The sequence below is a fragment of the Phyllostomus hastatus genome, unplaced genomic scaffold (assembly GCF_019186645.2).
Source record: "Phyllostomus hastatus isolate PE091 unplaced genomic scaffold, TTU_PhHast_1.1 phas_contig_17, whole genome shotgun sequence".
NCBI classification, from domain to species: Eukaryota; Metazoa; Chordata; class Mammalia; order Chiroptera; family Phyllostomidae; genus Phyllostomus; species Phyllostomus hastatus.
In genome coordinates, this window is record NW_025333664.1 from 27,910,981 (window position 1) to 27,925,062 (window position 14,082).

The 14,082-nt window shown below is 36.8% G+C and overlaps 1 protein-coding gene across 1 annotated transcript in view; it reads right to left on the reverse strand.

Moving 5' to 3' along the window:
* Positions 1 to 14,082, reverse strand: part of TMX4 (thioredoxin related transmembrane protein 4) — a 42,520-nt gene that overhangs the window by 17,679 nt on the left and 10,759 nt on the right. Inside the window, exons 2-5 of the mRNA XM_045832999.1 lie at positions 13,115 to 13,230; positions 4,582 to 4,627; positions 2,893 to 3,021; positions 111 to 156 (exon numbers count right to left, since the gene is read on the reverse strand). Of these exons, the coding sequence (XP_045688955.1) occupies positions 111 to 156; positions 2,893 to 3,021; positions 4,582 to 4,627; positions 13,115 to 13,230 (337 nt within the window). The remainder of the gene's footprint in view (positions 1 to 110; positions 157 to 2,892; positions 3,022 to 4,581; positions 4,628 to 13,114; positions 13,231 to 14,082) is intronic.

A 14,082-nucleotide genomic window follows, 5' to 3' on the forward strand; every position in this document is an offset into this window, starting at 1 on the left:
TGAAATTATAAAAGTATTTACAATGTTTATTTCCATTTAGAAGTTATATTCTTACTCTTAAAAAACCCTCTGCAAAGATAATCAAAATGGGTATATTTAAGGTGACTTACCCATATCTTGCCAGAGATGGTAAAAAGCCCAGCCATTCCAGACATCCTAAAAAAGAGAACCACTGGTGATGCATACTATGTAAAAACAGAACTCGGTCACAAGGATCTGCCCTTCCACTTTTTGCAATGCACTGTTCCCTCTCCTGGATTCATTCGTGTTCATACAGAGCTTCAACTCCCCCGCCATCATTTCAGCCACTGCTGTAAATACAGTCACATCCCCTGGCCCTCTCTCCCTCTATTGTACATACCTGGCAAACACCCCGTGGGCAGCTGTGTGTCTCTGGGGAAAACTCAGGGGAGCAGCTGACTGTTCTCCCTTCATAATCACAAACCTCAGTGAGCACTCTGTATGGCATCTTTCAGGCTCACATTTTTTCCTCTCTTCGCACCTTCACACCCCCCCCCCCCCAACCCTCCCTCTGTAGTCTCAGATAACACTCCTCAGTATCACTGTGAAATCAGAAGCCAGCATGTGATCTCTCTTATCTTCCCACCACCAAATCTGAGCCTGGTGCACACCTACAACCCCTCCTCTGATTCCCACGCAGAAAGTCTATCTGCCCTCCCACCGTCTAATTGCTCCACTTGTGCCTTGGACCTCACCCCTTTGGCTCATCAATGACTTGCTTCTTTTTTTCAACCCCTCTGCCTACAATAGCAATTTCTTTCTTTCTGCTGGATCATTTTCATCAGCATGAAAACACGTTCTACCCTCTCTCACTTTTTAAAAAGAGCCTCATGGGCCTCACATGGCCCTCCTACTTCTCCTAGGAATAGTCCTCACTTGCCATTTCTTCCTCCTTACGTTATCTTTAATCCATTCAAATCTGCTTCTGTCCACACTACTGCAGTATCACTGCTTGTCAAAGCCACAATGACCTTGCATTACTTCATTCAATGTCCACATCTCACACTTGGTATTCTTTCACCTCTTGCTAACATGGGACTCAGTAACTACTCTTCATTCCAGAGCACCCTCATTTACTTGGCTTCTAGGAAACACATACTCCTGCTTGTGCTCCTGACTCACTAGTACCCATTTTCAGTTTCCTGACTTCTTTTGCTGACTCCTTCTCTACCCAAATTCTTAATTTCAGAGTACCTGAAGCTAGGTCCCGAGCTCTTTTCTCTTTTTCTCTCTCTAGATGAGCTCCTCCCTTATAAGGCTTCAAATGCCATCAGCATGTTCCGTATTTGTATTTCTCAGTTCTCCATGGAGATCTATCTCCATGCAACCAATCTGACAACTCTGCAAAGAAGTTTGCATCTCAAACTTATAACATGTTTAACACTGAACTTGGTTCTTTCTTGCTTGAATCAGTAACTGGTACCAGGAACCACCAAGTACTCAAACCAGAAACCCAAAAGATTTTTTGTGAACCTCCCCTCTCCTTCACCTTAGCCAGGTCTCCCTTCAAAACACGTATTAAAACCACCCACCCTCTCCATCCCACTGTTGCCACCCTGACGTGCACCGGCACTGTCCCAAGGCTAGATACTGCAACAGCCTTCTCACTGTCTGACCTCATCTGCGCTTGCCCTCCCCAGCCTCTTCTTCTAAGAGCCACATTGTCATTGCATGCAACTGATAACATCCAAGTTCCTCAATGTGGTCAGAGGCCTGTATGATCTGGCTTCTGCCTGCTCTCTTTTCCACCTTATATACCATTCACTGTCTTGAGCCCAGCCGCCTTTCTGCTCAACACACCAAGTTCTCTGCATGTTTTGGCCTATATGCATGTAATCCATGTTCCTAGGAATATTGCCCCCTGCTCTTCACCTGACCAGGTTGCTCTATATGAATCCTCCCCGAAAAGTGACCTCTCCTAGGCCCTCATCCAGTGGAGATCTATGCCCACAGTGATTCCCTGTCTTAGTAAAGGCTTTTATTTGGTATTTTTTAAACAGCCTATGATTCTTTATATCCTTAGTTTTTTTCTTAATCTGCTTTACTTTAAGTTACCTGAGAACAGAGGGACCATGTCTGTCTTGTTCACTTTTGAATTATTTAGCACCTAGAACAATGCCATTTTTATGGCATAAAATCATTACTCAAATATTTGTATAATGAAAACCTGCTTTTAGACTAAGCTATATATTTCCTGAGTATTATATAAATGTTACTAGATTATTTATTTCTGTATTGCATAATTCGATCCTTTTTCAGCAGGGATATTCCTTACCCTTGTATATACTAATCAAATTAATTACAACTATGACAACTCATTCAGAGTGAAAACCAACTATGAAAAAAGTTATTATGGTTTGGGCCTTATCTACCTCACCAATTATTATGTAGAGTGCCATCATGGCCATAAGTTACCTAGCAGTGTTCTGCTAAGCAGCCAAAGACACCGTAGGTTTTATTTTCCACATTGATACAATAGCAATTGCTTCATAAACTATAATTCAAAAAAGAGTCACTCCCATATCTTATCGATCATTTAAAAGGAAAAAAGAATGGTAAATTGGTAAATGTGGTCAATACCGTATTTTGTAAAGGGAAAACAGTTGGCATGGCTTACTGTAGAAGTTAGGGGGAGGCTTTCTGTAACCCACTTGAATCTGGATACTACTTCCAATACAGGAACAAGCAGCTGACACATATGTAGGTGATAAAACCAGAAACACAGCATGGTCTAACCATGGTCATGTGTAGTCTGGGTAACCGGAAGTGAATGTGAAGAAAAATGTAGACTTTCAAGGTCCATGAACTGTTCACTTGATACTGCCTGTTTTATCAATAACACCTTCTCATTTAAAAAAAATTACAAGTTACGTTAAAGAAGCAGGGGATTTCCAGCCAGTCAGAGGCTCAACTAATTGCCATTTCTTCTGTACAATATAATTCTGCAGGTCTTCGTAGATTCCTGGGCCACGGTAGCGACGGAATATCCCATCCTTTGCACTATAAATTAAAAAAAAAAAAAGCCCATTAAAATAACAAGTGTTACAGATAATAAAAGTCAAAATAATTATTGGTTTTACCTATGAACTACACTCTGAATTTTAACTTGGCTCAAATAAAGAAAAAATTATACTTAGGCATAAATCAGAAAGCATGCATAAATATTAATCTATTACAAGTGAGAAATTCCAAAACAGAAAGCATTAAACATTCTATTTTATCACTGAAAAATTTGTGATTATAAGCAAAATTCCTGCCAAGTAACTTTTCATTATTTTTGCTACCAAGTATTTTAATTTTTTCTCTTACAGCAACAAAATAGCTATTCTTATCAAATTTTAAAACATTTATGTCCCCTGAAAATTAACAAAGCACCTCCTATTTTCACATACTACTCCTGTCTTCCCTCACTTCTGCTTTCTCTACACAGTCAAGCTTCCTAACAGAAGAGTCTACATGTGCCACTTTCTCCTTATATACTACTTATTCACGACTCGTGCAACTTGGGGTTCTGCCTCCCTGACTCCACAGAAACTGCTGAAACTGCTCGTATGGGAGGTTTCCAATGACTCTGAAGTGCCATACCCATGAAACACTTTTCTGCCTTTTTTCTTTTGTCTGTCACTGGCACTGCCCACTACTAATCACCCCTTCCTCCTTCCTCCCTCTTCTCTGTTGGCTTTTATGAGCTCTCTGGACTTCTCCCTCCTACTCTGACCATCAATTCCTTCCCAGTTCCTTACTCCCTGTCCTAAGCTTGGTCAACCCCAAGTTCTATCCATGGCCTACTTCTATTCCCACTGCATGTTTTTTTTTCTAACTATATTTCAACCCTTATCTATCTCAATGCTATCTCCAGTCTAAATCCTTCTTCTGAGCTTTAGATCCTCAAATCAAACTATCACCTAAACATCTCTATTTGAAGTTAACAGACACTTCACACTATCTTCTCCTTTTTGGCTTCTGTCTTCCAAACTTCATTTTATTCTAGTAGCTTTTACTAGTCACACATGGCCTACTGGTTGTCATCACGGACTTTTCCTTCTTTATGGCTAATCAGTCACCAAGTCCCAGTGATCCCACCTCCTAAGCATGTCCAGAACCCACCTCTTCCTTCTCTTTCCCCTCTCCCTACCTGAGCCTTCTAGCCTCATTACCCAGTATAATCCAACCCTTTGGGCCAGCCGTATGGAACTAGTTACAGTTCTCATAAAGTAGCTCATTTTCTGCAGGCTTTTCCATGATATCTCCTCCCTCTGGAAAGTCCTTGTCTCCCTTATCCATTTAACCGATTTCTACTTATCTATTAAGAATCATCCCACCTTTTATGTCATCAGAAAAGTCTTCACTGACCCCCTCCCCCAACTTCACTGCCTGGAATTAGGTTCTTCTCCCTGAAGCACTCTGGGCAACCCTGTCCTCCACCAGCTATCATTCCTGTAGAGCTGGCCTTCAAATGTGAAGCTGAATGTGTAATGGTTATGAAGAACAACTCAGAATTCCTGGTATATGCCGACTGATTTTTAATATTTACCAGACCAGAAAATTATTTAAACTTACTGAAAAAATGCTGGAAGCGTGGTGACAAAGAAGCGGCCACTTAAACCTACAAGAAGCAGAAACAAAAAAAGGTTACCAGTCAAACTCAGACTAACCCAAGCACCCAACCTAAGTTATAATTATAAGAGCAAGCAGCCTTGAGCTTGCTTTTATAACCACATTATTAAATCACATATACTATTTACTTGTTTGACTTAAAGAAAATTTCTTTTTACCCATTTTTATTACCTAACACTTTCCTGCCACTGACATACAACTTACGTATCTTTGATGTGTCACATAGGAGTTTTCTGTCTTGGGCCATCACTTGGAATTGTACGGTGGCTGACATCACAGGCTAGAGTCATGCAACCTGGGTTAAAGCCTAAATTCTCCACTTACTAGCTTTATGACCTTAGATAAATCACTTAACTTCTGAGTTCCAGTTTCCTCACCTCTAAAATGGGTATATTAAAGTCTAACTGAATTGTTTTGAAGTTAATTGGTTCAGTATGTTAAATGCTTAGCACATGGTAAAAAACTCAATAAATTATAGGTATTACTACATTAGATGTAGGTTTAAACGCATAATAACAAAGAATCTAAAATAAGATCATGTATAATCTTTGCACATTTATAAAATCTGCAAGTACTGTCAAGGGACTCTATATACACTAAACAGATTTTTTCAATTTGTCTTAGGAAACCTTTACTGAACACTAACTACATCAAATGCTATGCTAAGTACATCTGAAGACAAAGACAAATAAAACCCTTAATCACTCAGCAAAATATTCACGAATTATCTTCTTTGTTCAGGGACAGTGGTTAAGCATTCAAGACAGAGACAAGTAAAAACACTCACAGTCTTTGTTCTCATGGGGCTTACTGTCTAGTGAGTGGCAAAGGAGAAAGAAACCTTAACACTTAAAATTGTAATTATAAACAGATAGATGATATCAGGAAAGGGGTATGCAACAAAACCTGAACAGGACTAGGAGTGAAGAACAAATCCCTGGCTCTTGCCATGTTTACAAGTAAGCAATATTCACGTGGGCACCAAGAATGAGCATCCCTGGTTCTGGCAAAGAGAAGGGAACTTAAAGGATGCTCCCAACCAGCATGGGGACATGAGGGAGACATCACTTGCACATTTCTCATCACTTCTGCCTTTCCCACTGAAGAACAGTTTGCACAAAATCAAGCATCTATTCAAACAGAGTAGCTCAAATTTCTTATCTTTTGTGGTCACTTGCAATTTGAAATGCTGAAGGTTTACTTTTAATGACACAAAATCTGCTAATACCCATTTTACAAATTAAATTTGCATTCAGCATAATAATGTATTGATTAGTGATGAGACTTCTCAAAGACGGGTTCTCAATTTTTTTTCTCATATCAAATCAAACAGACTCTAAAATGGCGCTAGGGCACCTAAAAGAAAACACAGTACTCTGAAGGCAGTAAAAGTCAATGTTACTAAAAGAAATATTTACTGCATACATTTATCACAGTACACTTAAAAAAAAAAAAAAGGTAGTTGTACTGGCAGTAACAAAACACAAGTGACTGGAGAACTCAACTGAGGACTGCTAACAAGCACTGTCTGCAGGGCATTTCTGCCCCTACCACTGTTTGGAATTCCGCCCTAGCAGGGAACAAGGGTATCTCTCTTGGTGTATTTCCAACTCTAAATTGCCAAAGGAAAAAGGTGTTGTCGGTGGGGTTACAGCTCCTGAAACCAGGTAGGATGGCTCCCAACAGTAATCCCAAGGACTTAAAAATTATCATCTGCTTTTGCTTACAATAATTATTATAAACTATTTCATAGCTCATTTCTTTACTAGCTAGAGATTCCCATGACCACCCAAAAATTTTATCTAAGGAGAGTAACAATTCTAATGAATTATGCTTTACATATATATGATCTTTTAAAATGGAATAAACACTTCAACTTTCTATTTAGGTTTTATTTTTATCAGAAATGTATACATATAATTTCTAATAAATGTTATCACTAAGACAATATTTTTAAGTTGTTCTTTAAAATTCTTCATATGTTCTTGGTCATCGCAATAACTTAAAAAGTAAACAATAAATATAAAACATATTATTTTGGGTTGACCAAAAAGTCAGTATGGTTTTTTTTTGTAAAAAAAAAGACACATTTTTCATTTTCACCAATAATTTAATTGATTTGGATATTCTGAGTATGTCAGCTATCTTCTGCATGGCATATAACATATCAGTTGTTCTCAATTAATGTCTCAGTTTGATTGCTATCAACTTCAACTGGTCTACCCGACTGATGAGCATTGTCCAGGGAGAAATCTCCAGTATGAAGCTTTCCAAACCACTCTTGACATGTTCCACCAGTCATAGCACCTTCTCCATACACTGCACAAATCTTTCTTTGCATTTCAGTTGCATTTTAACCTTTCTTGAAATAATAAAGCATAATATGCTGAAAATATTGCGTATTTTCTTCCATCTTCAATATTAAAATGGCTACATAAAAATTCCCCAAGTTTGGTAAGATTTTTGTTTAACACACATTGAGATGACAGCTGTTACAATACAATCTAACAAAACTATTTCAAATGAAGCTAGGACAATTAAGCGCTACTAGAGCCATCTCATGGGAAAAAACAAATGAACGTTTTGGCCAACCCAATACAATATGCGACAGTATTTCCAATGTCACAGGCCTGTTTATCTGGAGTCAAACCCCACTTCTGCCTTGTATTAATTTTTAACCAGACACATTAAATTTATACTCTCTGGTCTTTCATTTTATTATAAATAGGCATCATAATTTCTCATAGCATTTTACTATTAAATAGTTTTACACTTATAATCACAAAGAAAATAGTATGCAATATGTAATAAGTACTACATAAATGCTAGCAATTAGTTGCTATACTAAAAATCCCTGATTCAAAATTGGAGTAAAGTGAGAGGATGTAACAAATACAAGCTAACTTATTTTACCTGCACTGGAAATTCTACATTACTGGATAACATATCCTTACTAATTAATGTGCTCATGGAAATCAATGAGTATGGAGAAAATAAGAAAAAAGGAACCCAGTGACAGATGGTCTCTACAACTATTCTGCATCTTTCTGATTCAGGCTAGAAGGTATGACAGAATGCTTACCCCCAAAATTGCCAGGATAGAGGATATAAGAATTTTATAGCTCTTGATATGAATTCTGAGTTGTTTTCAGTAACAACTGTACCAATACACAACCATTAATTAAGGTTCACTTAAAATAATAACCATTATTGATAAATTGTTGCACCTCAAGATTGCTTTGATTTATATTTGTTAATATTTCTTCAAATGACAACCCATGTGGAATAGTAACAAGGTTACAGCATCTAATTCAGGTATGACTTCTGTTTGTTGTCTGGAATAATATATTGTCGCTGAGTATGTATTTAGTAAAATCAACAATGACAAAATCAAGAGCAACCAAAGTCATCCCTAGATTATGACAACTACTAAGCCCTTAAAGATCCAACACCATAGAGAATTCATCTCAGATAAATGTCACTTCTAAGAGGTTGAGAGGTTAGAACATATAAGTGTTCCAAAAATGTCTCCTAACCTTTAACATCAATATTATAAAGTCTCAAGGGAGACGTTCATTACCTGAAAAGATGATCAACTTAAAACAAAGAAGCACCATCTTAGGCTATGGCTTTAGGGCTTGAAAACCAGTTAAGTGTGGATCTTAACAAAGAATTATAGCAGCACAGTGTGGCAGCAGTTCATTTTAGATCTGCGCAATGGTTCACTGCAACAAACTTCAGTAAGTGTGGAGGAGAAAAGTACACTCTTAAACCTTCAAGTAAGAGAGATGAAGTGTGACCACAGGTCTCACAAAATTTCTACATGCCTTTTTCATTTTAAGGGTTAGCTACCACTTAAAAATAAAGACTATACTGCAACATAAAAGAGGCATGAATCCAAAATGCAGAAAATTTTTCTTATTAGCAAGTTTATCTTAAACATACATAGCAAAAGAAAAAGAAGAATTAAAACATGGGAGAAAGAAAAATTATGACAGAGACCTATATTTTATATGAAAAGCAATGGAAATTATTTAAGTTCTATATTAAGAAAATGGTGAGAGCTGCTAGCTTTTGTTCGACCATTTATCAGCTATATTACCTTGAACATATGACCTAACCTGTCTCTAAGCCTCAGTTTTCTGAGTAGTACAGAGAGAAGTTTGCTCTTCCTAGGGTTGTTACGAAGCTGAAATGTATATAAGTACCTAATTTTTCGGACTGTAAGATGCACTGGACCATAAGATGCATCTAGGTTTTAGAGGAGGAAAATAGGAAAAAAAATTTTGAAGCAAAAAAATGTGGTAAATATTTAATAACATAAATAACATAGGCCTCCCCCACCACAGTGAGCCAGGCAAGCTACATTTGGACTATAAGATGCACCCCTCTTTTCCTCCCAAATTGGGTGTGTGTGTCTTACAATCTGAAAAGTACGGTAGTGACATAAATGCTTAACTAAGTAAATATTAATTATCACCAAAGAGAGAAGCAGAAGGAAAACAATGAATAAAAAGTGGAGTGAACCTCATCTTTGAGACTGAAATAAAGTTGTCAATAGAATAGAATGCAAAAGACTAATTTTTATAATTAAAAAATATTAACACTAACTGAAGTACAGTAAACTGAATCGGCTTTTGTCATTAATTAATGGTTTTAAACACAAAGCTTACTCTTGGCCATGGTAGAGGTCTGGTTCACCTCTAATCTAGTCAGCAGCTACTGTTTTCCTGTCCATGACAACTATGTTCATCTGCATGGAACAGAAGGTTCAAATACATACGCATTAAATTTAATGTCCCCAAGTCAACTTAACCGACACATCACCTGATTTATGCAGTATTAAACAGGCAATGCAATGTCACCTAATCTTCCCTCAATTTCTACATCTAGCTGTGAAAATACAATGTGTTTACAATCCTGTCTTTATAATTTTGAAATCCTAAAAAATTTCTTATTAACTATACCAATGGAATAGCTACAGAAATAACTAAAGAACTACGTATGAACACTTCAAAAATTCTTGCTTTCCTTCTTTTTAAATTTTACCTGCAGGGAAAAGAAATGAAATGATCTCTTACCAGCACTCTGTGACAAGGCAGAATATACTAATAGAGATCTGTAACCTAGTATAAGTCTGCACACAGAAATACCCAGTGAAGTGCTCAATTGTGAGGAAAAGTAGTAACGTTTCAATGGCTTCCCAGTGCTTGTTCAGGATGTTAGATTCTATAAAAGTGAAGTAAATAATACTCAAATAGCTTCCCTGAATAGAGACAAGCACCTCAGAAACGTGCTAGTGAATCAGTACCATATAAGTCACTCTTTGCTTGGCTTCTAGGATCCTCTATTTCATCTCCTTCCTACTTTTCTTTTGCTTGCGCTTCCTTTCTTCTGAAAGCTGGAGTCCCTGGTTCTCAACCCTCAAAACACTTCTTGGCACACACTCCCTAAGTAATTTCAATTCTTCCCATCATTTCAAACATTGCATATACTGATGATCCTCAAATGTGTACCTCAGTTCATCTGTACTTGGATTTCTATGAAATATCCCAAACTTAAATCTGTCCCAAATCTGCTCTTCCTTCAATCTTCCATCTCTTTCTTTTTCTTAAATCATTTTTTGTTGTTATTCTATTGCAGTTTCCTCAATTTTCCCCCTTTGCCCTCCCCTGCCCATCTCACTCCTCCATCTCTCCTCCTACCAACTGCTACCATAATCAGTCTATCAGAAGATACCTTTGGATATTCTAGCCAAATGCAGTCTCTCAAATCCAGCCACTTTCAGCTGCCACTAGTCCGAGCCAACATCTTCTCCACTCTGGACAACTACAGTAACATCTTAATGTCTCTTTTGGCTCCCACTTCTGTCCTACAGACAATTTTTCATATAGCAGCCAAAGGAATTATTTTAAAACATAAATCATGTCATGTCACTCCCCTGCTCAAAACCTTCCACTAGTTTCCTTCTTACCACATTTAGTATAACACTGAAACTCCTTGCCATGGCCAACAAGACCCTACAGGATCTGGTCCCTTGCTACCTCTCCAGCCCATTTACCTGGAGCATCACACTGGCCACCATATTGTTCCTCTGAGAGGCCAAGTACTTGCCCCACCTGCACATGCTATCTGCTCTGCCTGGATGCTCCTTCCTGAAAGCTTGTTGAAATTCACTTCCTCAGTCTGTCAAGATCTCTGGTCAAACAGTCTTTCCCGATCAACCTATTTAAAATAGTGGATCCCAGTATTTTCTACATTTTTACCCTGCTTTCTTTTTCTTCATAACCCTTGCTATCATCAGACATTATTTTCCATTTTATCTTTGTTAATGTCTATCTCCTTTAGTAAAATGTAAGTTTAATGAGGGGTCAAGTCTTTGTCTCCTTCTTCCCTTGTACCATTAATCACCTGTTTCTCATCTGTATCATTGGTACCCAGAACAGGGCCTAGTACACGGTAGGAACTCAAATATTGTTGAATAAACACATTAACCGACAGCACTAACACTGTAAGTTAAACATATAAATATATGACAGCATAATCTGAAGTAAAATATTCTCTAGGCCACCCAAGCAATCAAGTGTGTAGACTTCTGTGTCCTAATTTTTGTTTATGGTAACAGTAAGTTTTTATCATTTAAAATAACTCTAGAGCCTGTATTTTTTTAAAAAAAATTTTAATACACAAAACATTCACTTTTGCTTTTTGGACTTGGTTTTTTCACTGTTCATACAGAATACCAGACGAAAGACCTTTTTTTCTTTCTTTGATAAATATTTCAAATATATATATATTGTTTCTATTTACATAAATAGTCTGAGTCAATGATGAATTTGTTTCTAAAATATATTCATCATAAACAATTTCTATTACCTCATTCATCAAAAGAGAATAAATTGACAACAGAAAAAATAATTGTAAGTCAACATTTTAGATGGAAAGACTATATTCAATTAGACTTTAGATTTGTGAATCCATGACAAAGCTGCTTAATTCTTTTCATTCAAATCCTTCTGTGAATTGACAAGAGATATACCAAATGTCTGCATTTTCAAGAAACTCCTCAAGAAATGTGTCTGGTGCCCCCTAACGAACAAGACTTACACCTGATTCACTGAACTCAAACTACTAAAAGATGAAAAAAAGTATACAGCAAAAATATAATTGCAATGATTTGACCTCTAAACAGAAGAACTCTTTATAATAGCCAAAACCTGGTCTAATAACTATATTTTCCATCTCTAAATAGCAGATGGGCAGAAATGGTTTTGATTCCAATGTTTAAAAAGGTGGAAGCCTGAGGACAGATAGTGTTTAACAGAAACCTCTGTCCATGTTGTCAAGACATTGATCTTAACAGACACTATCAATTTTGTTGTCCAAGTAACTGGGAATTCAGTACTGAGTCTTTTTTGAACTCACAATTATTACAGAAAGTTAATAGCTACACTTCCATACCTACTTTCTTTTTCCTTGTAAAGGAATACAATAGGTTGAAATAAAATGTAGATAAGAAAAAATGCCTAATAAAGTTTGAAAATAGTAAAATTTGAGATTGGAATCATAAAATCCCAACTTTTCTCCTAAATTTACATATAGTACACAATTATTTTTAAAACACAAATACAAAGATTCCTCTATCTTCCTCCTCTTTCTTTAAAAAAATTACATCAACAGCTAATAGATGTCGATGAAAAAACAGATTTAAGAGTTTACATTCTGGAACCCACAACAAAACACTTGATTCAGATAAGATCATTATGTATCATAAAACCCAAAAATCACCCCACAGATTATTGCTAATCACAAAGTGAGATCTTTTCTTTGCAACTGAGATGTTTAATGTTACCACCTTCACCAAGTGCTTAAACTCGCCATCACTAATGGTAACAGCATGTGTCTTCTGATAGCATCAAATATCAAGTCATAGCATCACCTATGAAGTACTCTCGCTGTATAAATCTAACCAAATCATGCCTCTAGGCTGAACTTCAAGTTCACAGAAAATGCAGGAAATACAAAATATAAGGAAACACCTAGGCAAATATGTGGCTTATTCTCTTCAGAATATCAATGTCATGAAAAAAGCGAGGGACTATTCTAGACCAAGTACAATTAAAACACATACCAACCAAATGTAAATGGTAAACCTCGATTAGATCTTGGTTCTAAAACTATAAAAAGACATGTGGGAAGTAATTGGGGAGATTTTAATATGCCCCAGTGTTGAAGGTAAAGTATCATGATGCCTGCAACTTATTTTTAAATAAATCAGCAAAAGAAAAAATAATAAAAATATAAATATATGTGTGTAAGTACACACACACATAGACTCAGATATACCAAAATGTTATCTGTTGATTCTAGGTGGTCATTTCATGAGTGTTAATATATTCAACTTTCACATATTCCTGAAAAATTTTGAAATAAAAAGTATCAAATTTTTGCCTTTAATGCTTGACATTTACAGTACCTGGTTCTTGAATGACATCTACCTTCCCCACACTGATATGAAGTAGTTCACCAATCTTCGCAAATGTCTCCCACTCTGCATCAGTCTGCTGGCAGGATGGACACCAAGGGGCATAACTATAAAAGAAGAATGGCTAATCAATATAAACATATGAAAAACATCTATAAAACAAAACAGAAAAGCAGAATACTTAAATTAAAAAATAAATCTGTCTAAAAGGAAGCACAAAAGCAAGTTTTCTCAAAGTCATTTGATACAGAAAAACAGGAGCATTTTGACCCCCTATAATTTAATGTATGAATATTATTTCACTGGGAAAAATTAGCCAAAGTTTAGGAAGATTTTCACAACTATTATAATACATAAAATACTTTATTTTGAAGTCATTATTACAATCAACCCAAATGTTGTCACTTTCTAGGTAGCTTTTGATTTTTCAGGGAAAACATTGCTTTGACTGCCCCACTAAAGGAGGGCAGTTTTCACAAGTGTGTTCTTAAACTAGACAGACCAGTTTCAGATCCATCAAAGCTACAGGTGTGATGAGGAGAGACAGATTTATTTCTAGTGGGTCCTCAGGTATGCAGGTCATTTCCAAAGATGTGTGGCAGCGACTGTGGACAGTAGAAGCTGAGGGCTAAACCAGCTCTAGCCAACACTTTCTTAAATAGAAGAGAAATTAGAAATAACTGGGCCTTCACCCAGATCCCTGGTTTTTACATTTATCTTTTCATTCAATAAACTGGAACTGCGTACAATGCTGGAAGCTGAGGCTACAACTGTGAACATGACAGATGTGGTACTCCTCTCCTTGTACATACAATCCAGAGATGCACATTGGTAAGCACAGGGATGCTATGTAGACACTCAGAAACTGGGTGGTCTCAGAAGGGCCCGCAGAGGAAAAAAGCATCTGTGCTAAGATCTAAAGTAGAAATTAACCAGAGAGGGGTCAAAGAATGTTCTAT